The sequence below is a fragment of the Neodothiora populina genome (genome assembly GCF_041146345.1).
Source record: "Neodothiora populina strain CPC 39397 chromosome Unknown canker_contig_1, whole genome shotgun sequence".
In the NCBI taxonomy this organism is placed as follows: Eukaryota; Fungi; Ascomycota; class Dothideomycetes; order Dothideales; family Dothioraceae; genus Neodothiora; species Neodothiora populina.
The window spans coordinates 62,269-87,726 of record NW_027191419.1 but is presented as its reverse complement, the minus strand read 5'-3'; the positions used below and the strand labels follow the sequence as shown (position 1 = coordinate 87,726).

The following is a 25,458-nucleotide window of genomic DNA, read 5'->3' as shown; positions in this document are numbered from 1 at the left end:
AAATGCCGCCAGGCCCTGGGAAGAGAAAGAGAAACGATCGCACCTTCTCTCAAGATGACGGACAAGGCAGGCCCTCTCCTCACAGGCCGGAGTCGTTGAATCTGGCTCAGCAGAACCAGCGGTATGATGGACCGGGAGGTGGCGCCGGCGGAGGCGCAGGTGGAGGTGGAAGAGGCGACAGGCGCAGAGGAAGAGGAGGAAACTACGCTGGTCCCGTGAACAGCAACAGCAGTCACCATCGCAACCACGCCTCTCCCTCACAGCACCAGTCACAATACCAACAGCAGCAGCAATACAATCAACATCAGCATCATCAGCAGCAGCAGCAGCAGCAGCAGCAGCAGCAACAAGGCTCCACGGCGACATCCACGCCCTCACGCGCAACACCTGCAGTCGCTCCTTCATCTCCAGCGCCCGCTCCTGCCTCTGCAACTGCGCCTTCGACTGCTCTCCCGTCGGCGCCTTCCTCACCAGCGCCGGCGCAGTCCAACCGACCCACTCCTGCGCCCACTCCTGCTCCTCCTGCTGCTCCTTCGGCACCTCAATACCCTCCGCGCGCCCAGTCACCTCGGCGAGGGCCACCGGCGCCCTACACTTACGAATACCTCACCGACGACGTCGTGTCGCGCTGGCAGGAGAGTGGCAAGCAGTCTATAGTCGACGCTTTCGCCGCTCCCCATGGCGGTCAAGAGCACGAGGACACGGGCTTGGTGGCCAGTTCCGTCATGCAGGAGCTCATTCGGAGCGCAGTCGACGCAAGGCTGCCCGCCCAACAGGCTGGTGCCGCGCTGGAAGAAGTGCTGGAGAAACAATCCGACAACGATCGTCAAGAGCTGCAGTCTCTGCTCGCCGACACAATCAACGTCCTCGACGAAGGCGACTGGAAGACCTCGGCCCTGCGCAACTTCATCTCTGCCGCCGGCGTGTCGCCCAGTGTGCTGCGCGAAGAGTTGGATGTCGAGACCCTGCAGGCGCTGGGCCTTGTGCGCAACACCTTCTCCACCATGCGCAACCGCAAGACGACCAACCTCATCTATCGCCAGGCAAACTTCAATCTCCTGCGCGAAGAGTCCGAGGGCTACTCCAAGCTCATCACCGAGTACTTCAATGTCTCCCACGTCCCGGACCTGAACGAGCCCGTGGCCGAGGATGCCTTTCAGCGTATCAAGGCCCTCGTCGGATCCTTTGACTTGGACGTCGGCAGAGTCCTAGACATCACCCTCGACCTCATGTCCAATCTGCTCATCAAGAACTTTCGCTTCTTTGTCAAGTTCCTACGAGCCAGCTCCTGGTGGCCCGAAGACAACATCCCCGAAGCCATTCGATGGTCGGGACAAGGCTTCACATCGCTGCCCAGCTGGGCTCTGCCGCACTCGGGTGCCTGGCATACTCCGGCCGACGAGCGCGAACGTCTTGCCGCTCTCAAGCAAGTGCGTGACGTTGCATTCTGGGACCAGTCACATAAAGACGGCATGAAGGCTTTCTTCGAGCTCGGAGCTCGCAGGATCACGAACATGGACGACCCTGTCATCAGAGACATGCTGGAATCCGAGCTGCAGCCAGAGTTGAACGCCCGTGGCCAAGACACCAACAAAGTCCGACGTACACGACTAAACAATGCGCGGCAGTGGATGCGCGAGACTGGCTGTCTGCCGCCTTCTGGGAACCCTGACGCCGCTCAGATCCTGGGCTTCAAGCTGGCCTTTTATGCTTCAGACGCTCGCAACCAAAAAGATGAGATGCCGGAGAATCTGATTTGGATGTCTGCTCTGCTCATCAAAGTCGGCTTCATCTCTCTGCGGGATCTGTATCCCCATCTGCACCCTGCCGATGACAAGATGGCCGACGTACGCACGAAGCTACAAAAAGAAAAAGAAGAACGGGAGAAAGCCTCTCGTCCCGGCGGAAGCACGACCAACGCCCTCGCCATGGCCGGCGCTCTGGCCGACGACACTCTGCCCACGCCCGCAGTCCGCGCCTTGCGTGATGCCGACAAAGGCGCCAAGTCTCCCAAGCCCGATGCTGCTGCTGCTGCTGCTGCTGACAAGGACGCAGCAGATCCTGCCGCAGAATTGCCAGAACCGCCGAACCAAAAGATCCTCCTGCTCAAGAGTCTGTTGCTCATCGGTGCTCTCCCCGAGGCTCTTTTTATTCTCGGTAAATTCCCATGGCTCGCCGATCTCGTCCACGATCTTCCAGACTACATTCACCGCATCCTGCACCACATGCTGATCAAGGTCTACGAACCCATACGACCGCTTGCCGGCCGAGAAGGTCTGTGCAATGCCAAAGACCATATCGGAGATGCTGCTGGTCTACCCAAAGGCTCGCTCAAGTTTGTTCCCGCGAAGCGCCCCAAGTCTCTCAAATGGGCCAACCTTGAGCGTGGAGATCTGGGCGATGAAATCGAGTACAGATACTACTGGGACGACTGGGCGGACAACATCCCCGTCTGCCAGAATGTTGACGACGTCTTCCAGATGTGCAACACAATACTCAACTTCTCTGGAGTCAAAATCGGCAGAGATTCAGCGCTGCTGATGAAGCTTACGAGAATCGGAAAGAAGAGCTTGGCCGATGACCCTTCAGAAGCCAACGCAACGCGATGGGCGGATCTCTGTAAACGGCTGTTGGTTCCGGCTCTCAGCTTGACCAGATACAACACCGGAAATGTCAACGAGATGTTCGAGCTCCTCAAGGTGTTCCCCATCGACGTCCGCTACTCTATCTATGCAGAATGGCATTTCGGCGCCACTTCTCGCAACCCTGACATTCAGTCCGCCTTCAAACTCACCCAGGCCGAGACGAGAGATGTCCTCAAGCGCATCAGTAAAACCAACGTTCGAGCCATGGGCAAAGCTTTGTCCAAGGTCGCCTTCTCGTCTCCCGGAGTCGTCATGCAGGTCGCCATACACCAGATGGAATCGTATGACAACCTCATCGACGTCGTCGTCGAATGTGTACGTTATTTCAGCATGCTCGGGTACGACGTGCTGGTCTGGTGTCTGATGACCGCTCTGGGTGGAGGAGGTAGAAACAGAGTCCAGGGAGATGGCATGTTGACCAGTGCTTGGCTCCGGGCTCTTTCTACTTTTGCTGGTTCCATCTTCAAGCGCTATTCGGCCGTCGATCCGTCACCTATCCTTCAGTACGTTACCAACGAACTGCGAAGCGGGAACTCGACCGACCTCGAGATCCTGGATCAGATCATCACTGGCATGGCGGGTATCCGGTCGGACGTTACTTTCAACGAGGCTCAAGTCCTCGCCATGGCGGGCGGCAAAGTGCTACAAGCCCAAACCTTGATCACTGTCGCAGACGAACGTCACAAGATGGAAAAGACGTCGCGCCGCCTGATTAAGGCGCTGACCGAACATGGACTCGCCGGCCAGCTTCTCATCTCGATCGCGCAAGAACGACAAATGTACGCCAATCACGACGATGCGAAATTCGCCCCTCTCAAGGTTCTGGGCAACAATCTCGACAAGATCAACGAAGTCTTCCAACAGTACCTGGACACGCTGAGAAGCAACCTCGCAAACAAGGACTTTGACGCGGTCGTGCCCGATACGATAAGCTTGATAGCCGATTACGGCCTGGAGCCTGCCGTTGCCTTTGCCATTGGCCGTGCCAGTATCACTGCAGCGGTCACTGAACATGACATGATCAAAGAAGCGGCACGACAGGAAGAGAAGGCCAGGTCGAAGGAGGCTCATGTCAAGGTCGAGGGCGCAGCCAACGATGTAGATGTCACCATGTCTGACGCTGATGGAAAGTCATCGGCGGCTGACCATTCAGCTGATGCTGCGAAAGACAAAGTATCTGCCGAGGATGATGCAAAGGCTTCCGACAGTGTTGACGCTGAGATGGCCGACGCCAAAGAAGTTCTCCAGGCTAACGGCGCACCCGCTCCGACGCCGACCCCTGCTCCAGAGCCTGGCCAGGACTCTGAATCGAACCACTCTCATCCTGCTCTGACTCCGTTGATTGAGAAGTTGCAAGAAGTCATGGGCAGTGAATTTGCATCTTCCATGAGCACTTCTTTCTACGTGACCTTCTGGACCCTGTCCCTTGAAGACATCCTCGTCAACAGCGCCAGCTATGAACAGGAGCTGACCACGCAAAATTACCTCATCAACCAAATCAATCACGATCGCTCCGACATGAGCGTCAAGGCAACCAAAGAAAGAGAGACCCGCAAGAAGGCCATTGTTGACTTGAAAGAACGTCTCACTCAGGAGATGCGCGATCAGATCAAGACCTACCAGCGTGTCCGGATACGGCTTATACGCGAAAAGGGTCACTGGTTCTCGTCGCTCAAGCTGGACGCTGGAGACCTACAACAGAGTCTTCTGCAGAACTGTTTCTTGCCAAGACTACTCTTGTCACCAATCGACGCCCAGTACACTTTTGTTATGATCAAGTTCCTGCATAATAACGGCACACCTGGTTTCCGAACAAGAGAGCTCTACGACCAGCTTCTACGGAGGAATCAATTGGCTGCGTTGATGTACCAGTGCACCACGAGAGAAGCCGAAACCCTCGGCCGTTTCCTCAATGAACTACTGAAGGATCTGCAGAGCTGGCACGCCAAGGAAGATCAGTACGAGAAGAATGCTCTAGGAGTCAAGAAGACTCTACCTGGATTCGCAGTGGAGTGGAACGAAGATGGCACTCCAAGCAAGTTCCTTGAGTACGAGCCTTTCCGCCGAGAACTTTACAAGTGGCACAGTAACCTGCAGAAAGCCGTTCTTATATGCATTGAATCGGGAGAGTACATGCACATGCGCAATGCCATCATTGTCCTGAAGAGCGTCACGCAGCACTTCCCCGCCGTGAACTGGATGGGAAACACGGTCCTGGACAAGCTCACCGATATTGGTCAGAGGGACCCGAGGGGGGACCTTAAGCTGGCCGCCAACAGCTTGATCGGTAATCTCAAGAGACGCGAGAAGGCCTGGATGATGCCTCAGGCATTCCGACTTGTAAGTGTTGACCATACCCTTGTGAACACACGGTTATCTGACGTCAAGCGAAAGAACGATACCAGCTCTGCGCCGAAAACCACATCGTCCAGATCCGAGACCCCTGCCACTGCCGGCAATAACGTGCCTTCTTTGAACCCTGCAGCCTCTGAGTTCCAGCCAAGAGACTCAGACTCGGCTCCACCTGATGGCGCACGATCGGAGGACGGTGAGGTTGAGGAGGAAAAGAAGGAGGCTACTGTGGAGGAGAAGGAGATTGTGGTCCGCAACGATGATCCAAGCAAGGAAACCCCGTTGGAAACGCAAGCCACAGCTAAGCTACCAGCACACCTGCCGAAGAAGGTCGAAAAGTCAAGATCGTCCACGCCGACCGCTGCAGGCCCACCCGTTCCACCGTCGACTTCTCGACAGCCGTCAACACAGACCGCAGGCAGAACGCCTCATGCTTTGCCGAGCAAGCCAGACAACCGTGCTCCACCCCCTAGAAGTGCGTCGGACCTGCCCTTGGATCGAACTCGACCACCGAGACCCGATGGTCGCGAGCGTGCAGCTTCAAAGCAAGATTATGGTCGACTTGAGCCTCCAGCTGATCAGGTCCGAAAGCCAACTTCCCGCTCGCGAGAAGTGTCACCGGGCAGGCGGACGCATGGCAGAGAAACCGAAAAAGACTATGCTCCTGACAGGCGCGAATTTGGCACGTCTGTCAACGAGTCGAGGGGTCCTCCAAGACCTGATCATGACACTCGTATGCCCGACAGAAGTGGATCCTACGGCCCTTCGCAAAGACGAGCCCTGGACTCGCAAGGTTCTCAATCTCGGAATGTCGACCCTCGAGATTACTCTAGTTCGAATGGCTCCATGCCGCCCCCATCTCAACAGGAGAGAGGCCAGGGAAGATACGAACGGAGCGGTCCGCCTGGATGGGTGGAAATGCCTCCGCAAGGCCCGCCTGCCACGTCGAACAGTCAACCACCAACGCCGGGTGTCAATCCTGAACGGCTGGCCATGATTGAAGGTGATACTGTCGATGCACGGAGGCCCAGAGATGACTTGAGGCGTGAACGTGACGAGCGCAAGGATCGGGGTTCCAGACCGCAATCTCCGCGTCGCGAGGGAGGTACTCACAGGGCAGAGCAACGACAAGAGCCACGAAGAGCTCCACTTGATCCTAACCCATTCCAGTCTCAAGTCGAAGGTCGTGACAGAAGGGACGAGCCACGAAGACCTGAACCCGGCGATATTGCGCCTACCGGACCTCGATCTGGTCGTGCTCCGCGCAATGAACCTCCAGTCGCCAAACGTGGTGGCGATCTCTTCGAAAGTAGCGGACCTGCACGTCGTCCGATGGATCCCACTCACGGTCGCCTGAACAAAGAACATGGGCCGCCTCAAGATTCGAACTACGGCCGTCTCAACCCTAATGCAGAACCCCCTTCGGCGCCTCGCAGCTTCGGTGGAGGCCCTCCGTCACAAGCTGGCAGGAATTTTACTCCTTCAGGGCCAAGTTCCGACAACAGACCAATTCCAAATGTAGTCAATCAGCCTCCACAGTCACCGTCAAGTCATCGCGCCATGCCGCAGATGCCAAACGGTCGACGACAGTTCGGTCGATCGAACGCGCCTGCCTCTGTTCCCTCAGATGCGGCTTCGTCTCCTCAACAGACGCCGGCTCTGCCAGCAGTGCATCCGTCGCGGCTTGCTCATTTGCCACCTGATGCTGTACAAGGCGGACCACCGTCCGGACCACGTAGCAACGCCGCACCACCGACCGGGCCGGCGACACCCATGCAGAACATGGGCCAGCAACCCGACCGGATGGCAATGCCGTCCGGTCCTTCGTCAGGATCAATCGCAGGCGATCGAAGGAAGTTTGCCGGCATCAACGAGACACTTACCGGAGCGGGACCTGGACCAAGAGGAACCTCTATCAAAGGTCAGGCGAACAGACAAGGCAGCAACATGATGCCTCCGTCTCCGTCCATGCCCGGTGGGGCCTTTGGTCCTGGCAGTGGTCCTCCAGGCGGAAGAAACCCGATGCAACAATCGCAAGGGCCGACACCACCCATGCATCCGAGCCGGATGGACATTATCACAGGTGCGCCTGTACCCGAAGCGTCTGATAGGTCAATGCATCGCCGAGACGACGACAGAAACGACAGACATCGTTCTTCTCGCGGTGACGAAGATCGCAGCAGCAGCCGCTACGGAGGAGGTCCATCGTCTGAGACTCGGGACGACCATCGCGGATCTGAACGGGATTCTCGAAGCGGTCGTGGTCCACGCACCGATCGAGATGGCAGAAGCGACAGAGACCGCAGGGGCGGCGGCGACAACAGAGGTGGACATCGCGAACCACCCACTATTGCCTCTGCTGTGCAACCGCCATCGACTGACAATTCCGGTCCGACCTCTGTTGTTGACTCTGAATACGGCCCTGCTCCATTCTCGGGTGGGAGAGGCGGTAGGATGTACGACAACCGCGGATCATCGTCTATGGGGATGGGTCGAGGAGGTGGAGACTTCTCTCGACGAGACGCACGCATGTCCGGTCAAGGAATGGGTGGTGGAGGACCAGGCAACATGGGAGGACCAGGACAAGGACTAGGTGGATCGGGATCCAGAGGGGACGAAAGAAGCGGACCTCCGCGCGACGACAATAACAACAACAGCAGGGGTGATCGTGGAGGAAGGGGAGGATCGGGACCGGGAGGCAGCGAGAGGAAGAGAAGAGGAGAGGAGATGATGCATGATCGGGAGAGAATGGATAACAAGCGACGTCGTAGTGGGATGTGAGGCTTCTCTTCTTTTTTTTTTGCAGCTAACAGTCTTTTGTATCTCCTACAGTCGTCTTGTGGTTTCCTTTTTCCTGTCGAAATTGAGAAGTAGAAAGCGTCTCTCTCTCATGTCTTCTCCATCTCTTTTCTGTCTCTCTCTCTCCTCTGCTTTCTTGTCTTTTGCTTGTTCTAGGGTTAAGTCTACTCATCAGATCACCTTGAGTAGAATCAATGTCTTACTCACTCGGCTTGTGTTGCGTTGCTCACATACATACGTACAGCCTTTTGTCCCTCCACTCAGTGCAGGTAGGACTTGTGAATAACAAAATATGAACGAGAAGAAGAAAAGAAATTCTTCCGCAAGAGTGTCGTAGAACGGGGGTCCCTAGTCCAATCCCTTCCTCTCCCTTGCATCCCTCCCCCGATTCCAAGCAACACACTCCCCAAACACACACCCCTTGCCCCCGAAAATATCCAACGCGCTGCCAATCGTCAGATCCACCGCGCCCCCACTGAGTTCCTCGACGAGATCCAGATCCGAGAGATTCCTGCCGCCGCCGGCATACGTCACGGAGATAGGTTTCGAGGGCGACGATGTGGACGATGTGGACCCGGCGGCGGCGTGACGGATCCATTCCGCCAGCCGCCGCACGAGGTCGTGGTCGATGCCTTGCTGCAGGCCCTCGTTGTCTGCTGCGTGGATCAGGAATTCGCTGCAGTGCGGCGCTAGCAGGGAGATTGCTTCTGTGAGACGGGGGGCTTCGTTAGCGGGCAAGCAAGCTATCGCGGCTGGTATCACGGCTAGAAGAAGAAGAAGAAGAAGAAGAAGAAGAGAGGGAAAAATTCACCTTGGTTCAGTTCCATATCTGTCAGCGTCTGCCATTTGTTCATGGCTACGAACCATGTGTCGTCGCCTTTTCGGCGGCAGCTGAGGTCGATGACGAGTTTGGAGACGTCGTTGTCTAGCGCTGCTAGCACGGATTGCAGGCGCTGCAGGCTGAATTTGCCGTTGGGGAATAGGAACGAGGTTATGATTACCTGGGAGGCGTGAGTGCGCTTTTTTTTTTGCTTCTTTTCTGCTGATTGGGCTCGTTGCACTCTTTCTTCCTATCTCTGATTCATAGGTACTCGGAACTGAAGAGGGTATCTTTGTGGAGAATACAATACAAGATATCGTATCGTGAAATGACGAGATCCACAGATATCACAAAACAGACACATACATGCACACATTTACAAATCGAAGAAACAGACGAAGAAAAGTGATTTTTGGAGAGCGAGAGTGGAAAAGAAAAAGAAACAGAAAAGAAAAACAAACAAACACACCTTCTCAGCACCCCTCCGGATCCACTCAGCAGCATTCGCATCACTAATCCCACCTCCAACCTGCAACTTCCCAGGCCACGCCTCACACGCCGCCGCGGCAGCTTCCTCGTTCCCCGGCCCCAGCATAATCACATGCGCACCAAGAAGGTTCTCCTTGCGATATAGGTCCGCGTAGAAAGACGCCGGGTCCGACGACACGTAGTTGGTTTGCAGATTCGGGTCGTTCAGCGTGTCTGTCAGGGTGCCGCCGACGATTTGCTTGACGCTGCCCGCGTGCAGGTCTATGCATGGTCGGAACCGGGTCATTGTGGTTTGCTGTTTATGTGTTCGCTGCAGTCACACTTCTCCTGAGTCGTGTTCTGGTGTTGTGTAAGAAAGGGAGCTTTTGTTCTATTTCGTAACCCTTTTTTTTTGGGAGGATCTTCGAACTTGCTTCAGTATTGGTAGGTGGTGGTAAGTAGTGGGGTTATACTTGGACAAGGTGGGATGCGTCACTTGGAAGCAGCGACAAAAGAAGTTTAGCGTCTCTCTGCGGAAGAAAGTCTTGGCTTCTCCGGCCGGAGGTAAAGTTGCCTTCAATATCTTTGTATCATAAGAAAGTCTCTAGATTACACAAGATTCGCACGCAAATCCACAATCTACCGACATGTCTGGTCTCCTTGGAAAGCGCAAACGCCCGGCCGATGGGGTCAAGTTTTCTTCTTCTTCGTCTTCGTCTTCGTCTTCGGCGGCATCGCTAGCAGCAAAACTCGCTGCCAAGTCTGCTCCTAAGCGCGCGCCCGGACAAGTCGTCAAGAACAGGCCATCCACCACAGAAAATAAGCCAAACGCAACCAAAGTGGAGAAGAGAGAGGAGGAAGAGGAAGAAGAAGAAGAAGAAGAAGAAGAAGAAGAAGACGAAAACAGTGAGGCGCTACGGCGCATTTTCCAGCTTGCGTTCGAGGCCAAGTTCAGGCCTATCGATGGTCTGGTAAAGAGAACCAAGGTCAAAGAGAGCAGCACGGTCAATGATGAGAACGACGAGAACGAAGCCGAGGAAAACGACGAGGATGAAGTTGTGGAAAATGACGACCAAGACAAGTATGCGCATCTCTACGTGGACGAGGGCGCCGAGGACGAAGACGAATGCGACTTCGAAGGCTTGTCGGGAGGCAGCGACGAGGTCGAGGTCGTCGAGGTCGGCGACTTCAAGAGGGTGGCAAATGAACGACTCGACAAGAAGCAGTTCAAAGCATTCATGGTACGCGACATTCCATCAGTAACAATCACCATCGCAGATAACTGACAAGACAATCATCACAGTCTGCAAAGCCTCCTTCCTCAGACACGGCAGCAGTTCCGACCAAAGGCAACAACCAAAAACAGCAGCAGTCGAATTCTGACAAAACCGAAGATGACGGCACCGATGCTGCAAACCTAAAAAACGATCTGGCCCTTCAACGCTTGCTAAACGAATCACATCTCCTGGACTCATCTTTTACCTCGACAGATCCAAGTGGAAAGAACCGGCACAAAGCCACCGACCTCCGTCTGATGTCACTGGGTAGCAAGGTCTCCATCCTCGAACAGAAGAAAATGCCACAGTCACATCGCATGGGCATCGTCGCAAAGAAGGAATCAAAGGAGTCCGACAGACGCCGCGAGGCAAAGGAGAATGGAATCATTCTGGAACGAGCGGCTTCCAACAAAAAGAACACGGTCGGTCCGCCGGAGAAGCGAGCACGAGGCATCGGTGGCCCCAGCGTCGGCAGGTTCAGCGGCGGAACTCTCAGGTTGACCAAGCAAGATGTTGCCGGCATCAACGGTCCGCCTTCGCGTTCGGCACGAGGAGGCAAGGGTGGAAGGGGCGGCAAAGGGGGAAAGAGGGGAAAGAGGTGATTGAGCATGCCCGCTGTGACAATGGTCAGAAAGCAACACAGAGTGACTTACGAATCCCTCACTTTCCACCCTATTCCAATCGCTCCCTGGCGCTCGGGATCGACGCTATATCACACGGTCTATCCTTGTTGGACTCTGACGCTCCCCCGACCCTAGCTTTCTCTTGGTCTCTGAGGGGTCTAATGCAGCCATCTCGAGATCAATTGACTGCAGAGAAAGTTATACAATGGTCGAGTACGACGGTCTCTAGAGAACAGAGTGTCATATGGGTTGTAATGTTGTAGCGACGTAAGAGTAATTCACAATCTTCATACGCTGCGCAGGCGGGGTCGAGAGAGTCGTCAACCACCTGCAATAAGGTGCGGTGGGAGCAGCGCAGCGCGGCGCGGCGCAGACACCTCTCCGACTCCCGAGACCTGACACTCGCGGTTCATCCCAAGGACGTGTGCAGCAGCAACAACAGCTGCAACAACAAAAACAACAACAGCAACGACTTCTCTGTCGATCCCCAAGACCATATATGTGCAGACATGATAAAGAGTCATCAGGAACAGAAATGCCGACTGATCCAAGCGATTATCAGGTCACCTGCATAGTCCTTCGGCTTCTGAACAAAGTGAATCCCCAATCCGACCATTATCGCAACCGCGCAATGATAGGGGGCTTTACAAATTGGCCGAGGCTCCCTAAGTGCTTGTTCGATCGTGATTGGGTGAGACTTTGGCAATGTTTCCTATAATGCACATCTTAAGGCCACACTGAGAGAGGAGACAGCACGGCTACAATTACAGTAATCACCATGTGTTGCGAATGCAAGCAGACCCTCCTCATGCATAGGGCACACCATGCTGAAGATCGGGTCTGGGCATTGTTCTTTAAAGCCCCCCCCCCTCCTCTCTCCCCGAGAGATCGGCGTCTTTTCAATTTACCTGAAACTGGAGTCGCAATCAGCGGATATACACTTTTACTTACAACGCCAGCTCAGGGCAAGGGGGCCCAAGGCCTATTTTCCTTGGGAACCTTTTTGGTTGCTCAGAACGCACAATCCCTTCGATCGTGTCTGATCACCACTTCCCTCCCGGATCTACTTACGCAAAGTGCAAATGGTGGCAGCTCATGCGAGTCAGAGTAAAAGCGGACCGTGGGATTGTCTGATCTCTCCACCACAGCAACCTAAGCTTCTTTCTTTTCTTGCTCTTGGACCCGAGGCGGGTCCGTCTTGCTCCCTCATTGACCTGAACGTCCCTTTAGGGTCGTCTTGGGTTACGTACGGACAGTCGTGGACGAATTAGAATGTTTAATTAGCATAATGTCGGTGGCCGCTTCTTCCCGGCAAACGCGTGAGGGATGATGTAGCACTGTGGGTGATGGGTTTAGCACCTTATGCTTGATAATGGTCAAATGACAAAACACAAAGATCCTATTAGCGATAATTCTGTGGCTTGCAAGGTGCACACATGGCAGTGCCTGTCGTGTACCCGGTACCTTGCTTGCACACCTTGTGCGACTTTGAATTATCATCATCATCGTCATCGTCATCGCCGTGCCCTTTGTACAATACTTTGACCTAGGTATGTTGCAGGAGAACAAGGCGAATCCACCCCTACTCGATCACTGGCAGCAGTACATTAAGGTAGGTATGAGGTGTACGGAGTACATTTCCCGCATCGGAGGCCACTGACTCCTACAGCAAGCCACTCAGTCGTACACAGCAAGCGCCCGGACTACTGTGCCTGCAGCAGTAGCAGCATCAGTAGAAAATTCACCGACTGGCCAATCCCAGCAGCGGGGTCTCCGTGCATCATGCGTCCCCGGCTGAAAATGCCCGACGACGCCAAACAGGATGAACCACCGCACAGCGCTTCACGCGGTCAGTGTTCGGTTATTGTTCCTGCGATTTAGCGCCTTTGCTTGTCTCTCATCGGAGGGAAGCTCATTTCGATCAGAGCCAGAAGCGTCGCAGCTCCACAGACTGTAGTGTTCGAGGAGCATCTTCCTTTGCTGGTTGTTTGCTCCGAAGGGCACTTTCACCACAGGCGGCGCGAACGCGGCTTGCAATGACTAGGTAGGTACCTTACCTTAATCAAATCGTCCTTTTTCTGCGCGTGTGTACCTATCGTAAGTAGACAAGCTTCACAAGTCACCGACACGAAGACCAAAAAGCATAAGAGAGGTCAGCCACGCCAGCCCTGTAGCCTCGGCCGAGTCACCGAAATTAATTCCACTGTTGTTGGCTAATTGGATAACCATGCGCTTTTGGCGGTGTAATGCATTCCTTCAGCCGTCCCTACCGAATTTCAGTGCGGATTCTTTTTCTGGAAGAATCTCTCGAAAAAGGAATACTCAAATCTCCGGTAGCGATGTTGGCTACGAGGAAAGAGGCGTGAGGTCGAGTAAACCCTTTTTCCATGCTATGAAACTACAAACAAGGTTGCTGGCTCATGTGGTTACTGCGACGATTTGGTTATGGTCAGGGCTTTTCTAGAGTGGTTCACAGGTGGCCTCTGAAACACTCGACCGTTGAAACGGCCGCCGAGCAGTTGCGGTGTTCCTGCATAAGGCAAGGCACCAAAAGCCCCCAGGATGCGGCCGTCATGCTGCCATCCATCATGTACAAGCAGCAAAATGCGGGTGAGGCCGAAGGGGTCCATCATGCAGGTGACAAGGAGAAGAAAGAAAAAATTGGCCTGAATAATTGGGTAGACAGTAGTCTATTTGACTTTGCCCGATGCAAGGCTACCAATGTACTATACTCCAGCTGCCGTCGGCCAAGAAGAGAGACAGAGAGAGAGGGTTGTCGACATGACTGCTTTTCTGTCCCTCGATCCGCGCGACACGAGGCCGTCGTCTAAAGATCGTTAGGTGACAAAGCTAACGGCCGACAAGGGAAATGTCATGTGGCTGGCGACCGAATAGCCTTCCCGAGTTTGGATAGAGCAAGATCAAATGGAACTATTGGAGTAGGCTACCGAACGTTCTTGATTCAGCCGCCCGCCTGGGAGCGTTCTGTGATGCGGGCGCTCGTAAATGCTGTCGGCCACTATGCTGCTGCTGCTGCTGCTGCTGCTGCTGCTGCTGCCACGCTCATCTCATCACGTTTTCTCTCTGACTAGTAGCTAAGGCAAGGTACCGCCGCCCACTAATTACCTTACTGTACAGTAGAGCGGAGTCAGACGGCGCGCGCGCGGAGAGCAATTGCACACAGAACAGGAACGAGGGTCAGTGCTCTTGTGAGATTGCCTGGTTGAGGCATGGTAATCGTGGTCAAGGGAAGAAGTGACAAAAGAAAGCATTGGCGTTGTTGTAACCATGATTGCGCCGCCCGCACGCGCTGAGGGCGTACGGTAGGTAGCACTAGGTTCCTACCTACCCGACCTGACCTTACAGTGCTTACCTACTTACATGCTGTACCTGCCTTGCCTACTTCTCAAAGGCGAGAACAAGAACGAAGAAATCCAAAACAAACAGCGCAGCCTAGCTCCCGCGGAACGGTTATTACAACAGTATCTCAGATGGCAGGCCAATGTCAATGTCGAGCTAGAACCAAAAGATAAGGGTTCGACCCTTTGGAGTCAGAACGGGAGTCAGAACGAGTATGGTTTGCGTGCTGCACCACAGCCAAAATTAGACCATTGAAACAAGAGTTGCAGCAATTTCCGTCTGTGCGCCGCGAGTTTCATCTTCTTTTGAAGCCGCCATCTTCCCGCAGCTTCAAGTCCGTCTTGATCTTGTTTCTGCTCCACCCATCTCCCATTCAGCAATAGCCAACATCATCATCGAGCGCATCGCCCAGCAAATCCCTCCTTCTATTCTCATTATTTCGCAACACCTTTAACACACTACTCTCTCTCACACGCCCTTCCAACACCTCTCTCACACACATCCTCCCATCTCCTCCTCCTCCTCTCCCCCACTCCATCCCTATAGAGGCCGGCCCTCGTTTTTTCACTCACGCTCTTTGTTCTCTGCCCTCGTTTTTGCCCCTCTTGACACCCTTCTTGCCCTTTAGTAACGCTCGTTTCATCGAACCTATCCCACTCCGCTTGCTACTGTTCAATCCTGGCCTGTGGCTTTGTTTTCTCCCTGCCCTTGGCTGCCTTCCTAAGACAATTCTGTTTATAATAGACACCCCCTTCCCTCGACGCGCTGGTTGTCGCGAATCCCCAATCCCATCATCTACACTCGGGCTCTTGACCTTGGCCATCATATCTGTTTGAGATTGACAACTAAGGTCCTTTATTTGTTCTTTCCACTTAAGCGACCCTGCCCACCCTCCCCCCCCTTGTTGCGTAGGCATGTACGGAGCTCATCAGGCCGTCATGTCTGCCCCACAGTCTCGACCAGTGGCACCGGAGACCTTTCTGCTCGATCAAGACACGCAACAGTCACTGCCCCAGGACTCTGTCGTTGCCCTACAGCAGGTTGACAACCGTAGGCTTCTCCCTTTTTTTTCTTTTCTGATCATGCAGAACCTCGCGCGCCTCCCTTCGGATGCTGACGGCAATCCAGTCAAATACTTTCTCATCTCTGCGCCTGTCGACTGGAGTTCGGATCAGTACATCCGTCGATTCCTCTTGCCTACCGGCGAATACGTGTCATGCGTCCTATGGTGCGTGCTTTTCCGTGGTGCAGCAGACGTTCTTTGATGCGCCTCGTCTCTCTTCTGCTTCTGCGGACACCGCAACTAAACTTGTCATCTAGGAACAACCTCTTCCACATTTCCGGAACGGACATTGTACGATGTCTCTCCTTCCGCTTCCAGGCCTTTGGCCGACCAGTCAAGAACTCGAAAAAGTTCGAGGAGGGCATCTTCTCGGATCTGCGAAACCTCAAGTCTGGCACTGACGCTTCGCTCGAAGAGCCCAAGAGCCCCTTTCTCGACTTCCTGTACAAGAACAACTGCATCCGCACGCAGAAGAAGCAGAAGGTCTTCTATTGGTACAGCGTGCCGCACGACCGACTCTTCCTCGATGCGCTGGAACGCGACTTGAAGAGGGAAAAGATGGGCCAGGAGGCGACGACGGTGGCCGTCAGCGAGCCCGCTCTGTCCTTTGAGTTCGACTCGAGCCAGTCGCTCTACGAGCAACTCACCAAGGCGCAGCAGAACAACTCGACCTTCGCCAATGCTGCTGCTGCTGCTGCCGCCGCCGCCGCCGCCGCCTCGTCGTCGTCGGCTCAAGCCGCCGCTTCGCACTCTTCCGTCTCTCCCGTCCCTCGCGCCGCCGAATCCATGCCGCCGCCGCCTCAACAGATGATGATGATGCCGCCGCTGCAGATGGCCCAGCAATCCACCCCTCAGCAGGTCGCTGTCACAAGTATGCCAATAGCCATGCCACAAGAGGAGATATTGACTCATATGCCAACGTATACGCAGATGGCTATGAATCCTCCCCTGCCGGCTCAGGTGCAGAAGACGCGTGAGCAGTCGTATGGCCCCGTCATGCACTACGACCGCAACGGAGTCCCGCTCAGTCAGATCCAGAACCGACACAGCTCCATGCCCGCTTACATGGAATACTCGCCTGCACCTTCGTTTGTCTCGTCGCATTTCGAAGACTACAGCACGCGCGGCCTCTCTTTCGAGCCTCTGACGCCGCCGCAGAACTCGATGCCTCAGCCCTCAGAAACTGCCTACATCGCCAACGAAGACACGGGTCTGTACACTGCGATCCCCGACAATGGCATGTCTCAGTTCTACAACCCTCTGATGCCCATGCAAGCGCCCAACATGGGGGCTCCTCAGTATCCCTCGATGTTGCGACCGCTCAATCAGCCCGCTCCCGGTGTCTACTCCGGACTCGAGGGCTCGCCAAACTACAAGCAGCGCAGAAGAAGATCGTCTTTGACCATGCAAGGCAGCGCCGGAGGCAGTTCGTCCATCCACTCGACTCCGCACGCTGTCCACCGACCCAGCGACTTGCGCCACTCGTTGCCCAATCCCGCCATAGGACAAGACGCCGAAAGTTCTTACCACGACTCACCCGCCAGCGTACACAATGCTTACAGCACCCCGGTGCGCCAAAAGGACATGATAGATGCGTCCAGACATGCGACACCCATGGAGGACGCGTCCGCCATGGCCCCCGCCATGCCCATGGTTCACACCGAGGATTTCGCATCATTCTCCACCGATCAGCCGCAACCCCCGCACCCTGGCCAATTCAGACCCATGCCCGCAGCCGTGACACGCACCGCCAACGGTGTCTACCGCCGCGCGCGTAGTGCCACCATCACCGAGCTCGGCGCCCCGTATCCGCAAAAGTCCCACTCTTGCCCCATTCCCATGTGTGGCCGCCTGTTCAAGAGATTAGAGCATCTCAAACGACACGTCCGAACTCACACGTCCGAGCGCCCTTACGTATGCCCTCTCTGCAACAAGGCCTTCTCTCGCTCGGACAATCTCGCTCAGCACCGTCGCACCCATGACGCCAACCCTGACGGCACCATGCCTAGCCAGGAGGACATCGAGGAGGTCGACGAGGAGATCGAGGCCCAGGATGACGCTGATGCCGAGGCCGCCGAAAGCGCACAGGCAAGCTATATTCCAATGGCGACCATGCCTCCCACTTCCATGCCGAACAACCTCGGTATGCAACAGTCTCATCTCCCGACGCACATCGACATGCGAAGCTTGAGCAGAGATCCCGAGTCCTACCACCAAAGCGGCATCACTGCCGGAGGCGACTACCACTGAATACCCAATACCTTTTATATACGGCAATACCACGGATTTGCCTTGATACAGCTATTTCCTTTGTCATGGGTCGGGTCATCTTTCCTTTGTTGGTAGGGGGGACAATTTCATTTGTTTCGGCGAGCAAGAGACTTAAGCAGGCCACCCGCCAAGACGGACGGGGCGGAAGGACTGAGAATAGGAAAACGATAGCCCACGTACGCTTTTGGTGACTTTGACGAAAAATTTGGGTAGCTCTGGCCCTGGGGTTCATCGGCTTCACAAGGCAAGCCATGAAGATTGGTTTTGAGAGAAGAAAAAGGGGAATCGCAAATGGATTTTGGATTCGGCAGCCCGGACCTGGTGTTTGTGTGTACTAATACAGCGAGCTGTGTTTTTTTCTATTTCTTTTATCTGTCTCTGCTTTTCTGCGCGCGGCTTGAGCAAAAAGACTCGCCGGCTTTGTTGACTTGTTTCTCGAAAGCAAAAACCCCTTTACCACCAAAAATTGAGTCCTATACATTTCGAGTGAGAACAAAAGCATCTACTTCCGCCGCTGGATTCCTGATAAATGTGCATATGCACCGCAAAGCGCTGCGTCTTTTTCCCATTAAACCCAAAGACCTGACCGAGAAGGGAAAGTGGATTATAGTGGATTCTCAGCTGCAAGGCATCGATCAATTGATCATTGCCAATCTCCACACTTTTGCTTGGAACTCTTTTTCTTTTCTCGCAAACAGTATCCCCACCCGGTTTTTAGGTAAGGGAATTGGATTTTGGTGTCGACGACCCCCTGAGACTAATCCACTCCCGCTTGACTCCATTATGACTCCGTAGCTCTACAGTGCAGTGTAGCGTAGGCCTGGATGGTGCCTTCTAGCGTACATGCTATTCGAATGCTGATAGATTCACCTTACCTACAGTAGTAATGCTGCACTACTACTACAGCACGTATACTTTATGTACAGGTAGGCAAAGGTTCGCCACGGCTCCTGTGTTCGGTCGTTTATTGTCGTCGTTGTCTATCCTGACCCATTTCCTGTGTCTTTTCTAGCGCTGTCGAGAGAATGAAATGCCGAGGATTAATGGGTAAGTAGAGACTCGCAGGAGAGAAAGTCTTTCTCGTAGAGATGTGTAGGGGAGGATGGGAACAGGGTATATTCGAGATGACATGATCCAAAATTTGAAATCGCTGCTGCAGTCACTGGCCTCGAAGAGTCTTTGTTCGCTGGTGAATTGGATCGACTTTTTTGATAGCGCAAGAACGGAATTGGCTATCTTGGGAGGATTAAGCGTTTTTCTTCGTTATGTGTAGCTGAATGTCAGTCCCGAAGCAGATGCCCTATCACAAGACCCTTGCAACATGAAACATCTGATTGATTCACTGGGAAACGAAGGTCTGGATCTGAGTGGTCGTGCGTGTCAGGAGTACAAGCGGAAAGGGTCTATCACGGACGACTCGGTATCACTTTTGATGGACCATGACGTTGAACGCAAGTGAGAAGCAGCTATGTTTACTTCATTAAGCCCTATACTTTCTTTTACGAGATTAATATATCTCTCACGAATAGAAGATATGCAGCGAATATCGGTCGTGCAGCGTGTATGTACGGACAGGGTCGCCCTGCAAGACGTACAGAAAACCACGAGTTGTGGTTGGAGGTGATGACCCTTGATGAAGCAGACTACAGGTCATCGATCGAGACGGAGAGGACTATGATCACGTATACACATGGTAAATCAAGTATACCGACATATGTGATCGAGTCTGAGACGCTCTGATCCAGGGATCAACACAATTGCGAAAGCAAATGTGGACCATATGTACACACGAGTAAGTGCAGACAAGATTCGTGGTGACAGATCACGCGCGGCACAGGTATAAGTAGCTGTATACTGCTCGAGTCAACAAGCACTAGACGGTGAGAGGGACCTGCCACCACGATGTGGTGCAGTCGAGTCATTGCTCCGACGTGGATGCGATTACGATCGAACATCATCCACCAGCAACCTACTCGCAAGCACGGAGGTACCCGTTCGAGCACTCCGTACAAACGTTGCCATCGCGATACAGTACCGTACTGTATGTGCAAGTCACGCTTTTTGATCGACAGTCTCAAGTAGATGTAAAACAGGCGTGACAGATGCACAGAAGCATGCTCATTCGTTGACGTTACCGGCCCTACGACCACTAGGGCATTTCATCCTGCTTGGCTCACGTTGGAACACTGCTGCAATCTGCAAAGGCGAGAGCGAGGACTTTGTTCCATGTGCATCGGCGATTTGACTGCATGCTCAGGGCGCCGTGGTCGGTACGTTTGAGAAATGGAAGTGCCGGAAGACCGAGATTTCGCAGCGTTATCACAAGAGACGGGACAAGCTCGCATTACCGGCATGTAAGATTTCAGGTCGTTTGGTCGTTACTGAAAAGCGTCCACATTGGAGTCCACAGATTCATGGTTCACATATATATAACATAGCAGAGGTGACCATCTTCAATGGATACAATATGAGTCAAGCGGATGGGATCACTTCACCAGACACGCTGGAGATTGGATTGTTCTGATGCGTTAGCCGGAAAAGGGCTGTACAACGACCCTGTCGGGTAAAAACCAAGCCGAATACTACCACGTTGAAACTTGGCGGCCTCTACATCTGAGCATGTGGGCATTTAGGTTATATCAGATCTTCGATGCTATCTGGACTGCGTCGGCGGTGGCTTGCAGGGCGTTGCTACCAAAGTCAGGATGAAATGAACGTAGTACAGATAGTCATTCGCGCTGCCTCGTGCCGCATGATGTAAACATGATGGGGGAAATGGGGCGTCTATCGTAGGAAAACCCAGCTGTGTACAACACCTGCTGCACACAACACAAACGAACGGAACAATTCTCCGGCGGCTCTACGGATTCTGCAAGTGGATGAGATCGGATGTATCGAGATGAACGACGATCAATTCCCTGCACGTGGATAGTTTTGCTATTTTGCGCTACTGCTCTAGCGGAGCTCCAACCTTAAAAACAGGCTTGACCAGGCCTAGACCGATTTGCATCCACGCGGGCGTGTTTCGACATGTCTGTTCACAAGGTGTCAGCGAACGTATTGTCCGTAGAATTCTTCGAGACACACTGTAGAGGACTTGTATCTCATACCGACTGGACGCTGGAATACTGAATAATCCCAAAGAAAGAGCAGCGGAAGGGAAGGTATGCGTTTCGTCGATAGCTCAGACATTAAATCTTGCTTAGCGGCTTTCCAAAGCAAAAGTTGGGGCGGAATCGAGGCTCGTACCCCGCCGTCGCCCCGGTGCCTGCATTGGCCAATTATTATCTCGCCTGCCTCTACAGCATTCCTGGCTCTCTTCCCTTCCGATGTTGTTGACAGAAGGTGTTGATATCCTCACTCGTGCCGGTGACCTGTGCGAAAGTGGCGAAAACACCAAAAGTAAGATGGACGCCTCTAGAGGCGCAAGGCCCGCACAGGGACCATCGTCGTCTGTTGCATCTCCATCGCTTGCTTCGATAGACGGAGAGGACAAGAAAAAAGCAGAGCGAGTCCAGGCCATTGATCACCAGCCAGACCAAGACGGAAAGGAAGAAAACAATGATGACGACGACGACGACGACGATGAAGACGATGCCGACTATCCTGCGCAGCATCGCAACAGGCGACATCGGCAAGCGCCGTCTGTCCGTAGTGAGGCATACCGACATTCCGAAGTGATGCGTGTACGGGAGGTATTCAGATATCTGGAACCGTGGGAGAGCAACATCCGACCGACATTGATCGCAAAGGCGCCCGATGGATCTGATCCTGCTCCGCTCGAGCCTGCTAGTGACTGGACTCCGATCGGATGTGAAGACACCGCACTGGCCGCTTTTGCTCAGCTTGGAGCCATGCGATTGAATGCGCAGAGGTGCATGATCTCGCTTGTGTCAAAGGACCAGGAAATCATCCTCGCCGAATCCACAAGGACTCTCTCACTACAGTCTGATGAAGTGCACTCCAAAGAAGACGCTTTGTGGTTGGGAACCACTAGTTTCCCCCGGGAGGAGGGGATGAGCTGCCTAGGACTGGGGCGGTGGAAGAAGACGACCAAGACCCGTCCATCGCCCAGTGAAGATGACTTTTACTACACGGATGGCATCTCCAAGCATTGGCACATCATCAGTGATATGCGCCAGCAGACAGCGCTGCACAATCGTTTGTTTGTAAGGTGTGCCAAGAACCTGCGCTTCTACGCATCTGTCCCCATCAGGACGCCGTCAGGAAGCGTCATAGGAAGTTATGCAGTCTTTGACGAACGTCCGCGATTCGGCATCAGTGCAAGAGAAATGGAGTTCATGGAGGACATCGCTGACACCGTCATGGGTCATCTCGAAGCCAAGAGAGCAATGGTACAGCGCCAGCGTGGCGATCGCTTGGTCAAGGGTGTCGCTCTGTTCAACGGGGGCAAGAGCAGCCTCCGGGAATGGTGGATGGCCAACTACAGTCGCAATCAGCGCGGCGAGGGCAAGAGACGAAGACGCGGATCGACCAGCGAGGAAGAGCTGAAGAAGGAGCGCGCCGACGAGGAATTTGGTCAAACATACAGGAAAGAGCATCTCGACGCGCGAGGGAGACTCATCCCTGGCTCCTCGTCAACTTCCCCAGTCCGCCAGGACGGTGAAGGTCATACTCTTGAAGCCTCGGATGCCGAACCACGCGAGGGGCATGCAGCCAGCGACGCCGAGCCTATCGATCAGCAGCGACAGGATGTCCTGCCGACCTCAGTTGACATTGCCGCAGACACCATCGCTAGCACGCAATCACCATCGAAGAAAACCGAGGCGTTCGATCTGCCTAAAGAAATCAACAGCGTATTTGCTCGTGCCAGTAACCTCATCCGCGAGTCTTTGAGCTCGGAAGGTGTGATACTGGTCGACCTTGATTTCCCACGTTCTCGACGACAACGCCGCGGAAGGTACGAGAAGAGCGAAAGACACCGTAATGTGTCTGCCACTGAAGGGGAGACAGACTCGTCCCTTTCATCATCCAGTCTCACAACCGATCAAGGCGCAGACGACACGGCACCCAGTCATCGTTCTACATCCGAACATGAGGCCGAGGACGCTTCATCAAGCACCTGCAAGGTCCTTGGTTTCTCCACAAAGATCAAGTCAAGTGTGAGAGGCTTCCAAGCTTCGCAGAGGCAGCGCCAGATTCCCACGTCGCTGATGAATAGACTTCTCCGTCGATATCCTCATGGAAAGATCTTCAACTACCATAACGGCAGGGCACTGAGCTCAAGCTCCGCAGGTGAGGGCACAACGTCCACCGCAGGGTCCGCGGCCGACGGCATGGTCGCTCCTCCGTCAGCTGTACCCAAGGCCAAAGCGAAGTCTAAGGAGGCTCAAGATGCGGCGGCCCTGGCCGAATTCACGGCCGAGCCCCGCAGCATCGCGTTCCTGCCTCTTTGGGATGTAAGTGCACCTTCCACTCCCGTTCTTCTCTGTCCTATCCATGTTTTCGATCCTCGACTATCACTAGACGTCTAGCACTTACTGACCTTCACGTACAGGACCGTCGTGATAGATGGCGTACTGGTGTGCTCGTATGGAATGTGGCTCCTAACAGATTTCTCGACCTTGAAGAAGATGTAACTTACCTAGCCGCCTTCGGAAATAGCTTGATGGCAGAGTTGGCCCGCCTCGAGGTTATGGCTGCCGACACCGCCAAAGCGACCTTCATTTCTTCCGTTTCCCATGAACTTCGATCTCCCTTACATGGTGTCCTTGCTGGTGTAGAGTTTCTCCAGGAGAGTAAGCTCGATACTTACCAACGCGAGATGGCCACTACCATCAACATGGCCGGAAGAACATTATTGGATACAATCAACAACATCCTCGACTTCACCAAGATCAACTCTTTCACGGACTCTCAACGTGATGACCGGAAGAGTAGAGACCTCACTCGTCATATGTCCTTTAAGAGTGCCGATGTGGGCGAGGTTGGCGTCACGAGTAACGTCGACCTTGCCGAACTCACAGAAAGTGAGTGCTCAATCTTCGCATCATTTTAATGCCTTTGCTGACGTGTTAACAGACGTTGTCAATACTCTTGTCACCGCAAATCAATTCCGCGCATCTGTCACTAAGAAGTCACTGCAATCTACGCGGAGAAGTAGCACTGCTTCAGGTTTGTCTAACCTGTCTCTGCCACGATCTATAGATCTCGATGAGCCAGATATCCCGATCACGGTTGTTTTGGACATAGCAAGCGCTCCCAGTTGGCACCTGAAAACTTCACCTGGTAGCTGGACACGTATCATCACTAACCTTCTCGGGAACGCCTTTAAATACACAAAATCTGGAACCATCACCGTCTCACTAAAAGCTGCAGAGGGTAAGAGTAGGAGGGATGGAACGACCAAAATCTCCCTCACCATCGAAGATACCGGTCAAGGAATCTCCGAGGACTTCCAGAAGCACCACCTATGGACTCCGTTCATGCAAGAGAACACTCATGCCGTCGGGACCGGTCTTGGTCTGAGTATCGTTAGACAAGTCGTGCAAGATGTTGGTGGTCAAATCCATGTGGACTCTGAAGTTGGCCGGGGTACGAAAGTAAAGGTGTCGCTCGACGCCCAACTGCGTGAGTATGATGCAACTAACAACGAAGACGATTTCAATGTCGACATCGAAGGTCCGAGGAGAGCCAGGATCGCATTTCTGGGCAATGCTGGAAAGTCGGAGCAAGGGCGGCGAGACCAGCGCATGCGATCTGTTGTTTCCAAAACCTGTCAAGACTGGATGGACTGCTCCATCGAGACCCTGGATGGATCCGTCGAGACTTCGTCCGCGAACGTCTGTGTCATGTTAGAGTCCGAATTTGAGCAATGGTGCCAGGCAAAGCGTATGAGGGGCGATGGGCCGGTCGAAAAGCGTTCTTATGGTCCTCCCATCCTTGTCTTAACCCCTGCAGCCGACCTTCAGCAGCGCACGGAAAGTCTTCGAGTCTTCGACAATGTTTTGTTCGTCAACCAGCCATATGGTCCGCGTAAGCTCGCGCGCGCCATGAACGCTGTGCTGAGGAAGAGGAAGAGAGATGACACTAGACAGCCGCGCAGCCCTCGTGGTCATCGCGGCGATGCTCAAAAGCAGATCAAGGACAGATCGCAAACGTCCACACCCGATTCATCCATGTCCACAACTGCCGAATCCAGTCCAGACAGAGAAGGCTCAGAGGAGCGCGTCTCCAGTCCTGAGCATGTTTCACCTATCAGAGAGACTTCAGAGCCAAGATCGCCGAACCCATCAGCAGGTCGGATTCTGCTCGTCGAAGATAACACAGTGAATATGAAGGTATATCATCGCCCTCACAAATTGAGGTTTCTTGAGCCTCGCTGACAATCTATCTAGCTATTGATCGCAACCATGAAAAAACTAGGACGTGCCTTCCAAACCGCGGAGAACGGCCTCGAAGCCGTTCAACAATACGCCTCTTCACCTTCTGCGTTCGTCCTCATCCTAATGGACATGAGCATGCCAATCATGGATGGCTTCACCGCGACCGAAACCATACGCGTGCTCGAGGAGAAGAACAGATGGCGCAGATGCATGATCGTTGCTCTGACAGGAGTGGCCAGTGCCGAGGCGCGACAGAGAGCCTTCAACGCTGGTGTGGATGTTTTCTTGACCAAACCCGCTTCCATTCAAAAACTGAGGGGTATCGTGGAGGAATTGGAGGGGGAATAAGCGTCCAGCCCGAATAACGAGATACACGAGGTGTTACGACTGTTTCTGATTTTACCGAAAGAAGAACGCATGATAAACCAGCTCCG

At 53.9% G+C, this 25,458-nt stretch overlaps 5 protein-coding genes across 7 annotated transcripts; 4 read left to right on the top strand and 1 right to left on the bottom strand.

The window, feature by feature from the left end:
- Nucleotides 1-2: 2 nt before the first annotated feature.
- AAFC00_000019 (uncharacterized protein) lies at nucleotides 3-7,778 on the top strand (the record flags this gene model as incomplete). Of its 2 annotated transcripts, XM_069341172.1 has the most annotated exons (2): nucleotides 3-4,985; nucleotides 5,040-7,778. In XM_069341172.1, 2 exons carry the CDS (start codon nucleotides 3-5, stop codon nucleotides 7,776-7,778), a joined length of 7,722 nt encoding a protein of 2,573 aa, XP_069196191.1. The 2 variants fall into 2 exon arrangements, with proteins under 2 accessions (XP_069196191.1, XP_069196192.1); XM_069347970.1 differs by having other exon boundaries at nucleotides 3-7,778.
- A 366-nt stretch (nucleotides 7,779-8,144) lies between these two features.
- Nucleotides 8,145-9,391, bottom strand: AAFC00_000018 (uncharacterized protein; the record flags this gene model as incomplete). Its single annotated transcript, XM_069341058.1, has 3 exons — nucleotides 8,145-8,503; nucleotides 8,608-8,797; nucleotides 9,086-9,391. 3 exons carry the CDS (start codon nucleotides 9,389-9,391, stop codon nucleotides 8,145-8,147), a joined length of 855 nt encoding a protein of 284 aa, XP_069196190.1.
- A 340-nt stretch (nucleotides 9,392-9,731) lies between these two features.
- On the top strand, nucleotides 9,732-10,963 carry AAFC00_000017 (uncharacterized protein; the record flags this gene model as incomplete). The annotated part of the gene is made up of 2 exons (XM_069340940.1): nucleotides 9,732-10,325; nucleotides 10,388-10,963. 2 exons carry the CDS (start codon nucleotides 9,732-9,734, stop codon nucleotides 10,961-10,963), a joined length of 1,170 nt encoding a protein of 389 aa, XP_069196189.1.
- Nucleotides 10,964-15,258: 4,295 nt separating this feature from the next.
- AAFC00_000016 (uncharacterized protein) lies at nucleotides 15,259-17,657 on the top strand (the record flags this gene model as incomplete). Of its 2 annotated transcripts, none has more annotated exons than XM_069340831.1 (3): nucleotides 15,259-15,394; nucleotides 15,473-15,572; nucleotides 15,665-17,657. In XM_069340831.1, the coding sequence occupies 3 exons, from the start codon at nucleotides 15,259-15,261 to the stop codon at nucleotides 17,655-17,657; spliced, it is 2,229 nt and encodes a 742-aa protein (XP_069196188.1). The 2 variants fall into 2 exon arrangements, with proteins under 2 accessions (XP_069196188.1, XP_069196187.1); XM_069347949.1 differs by having other exon boundaries at nucleotides 15,283-15,394.
- A 3,428-nt stretch (nucleotides 17,658-21,085) lies between these two features.
- On the top strand, nucleotides 21,086-25,372 carry AAFC00_000015 (uncharacterized protein; the record flags this gene model as incomplete). Its single annotated transcript, XM_069340727.1, has 4 exons — nucleotides 21,086-23,098; nucleotides 23,197-23,668; nucleotides 23,721-24,979; nucleotides 25,037-25,372. The coding sequence occupies 4 exons, from the start codon at nucleotides 21,086-21,088 to the stop codon at nucleotides 25,370-25,372; spliced, it is 4,080 nt and encodes a 1,359-aa protein (XP_069196186.1).
- Nucleotides 25,373-25,458: the final 86 nt, after the last annotated feature.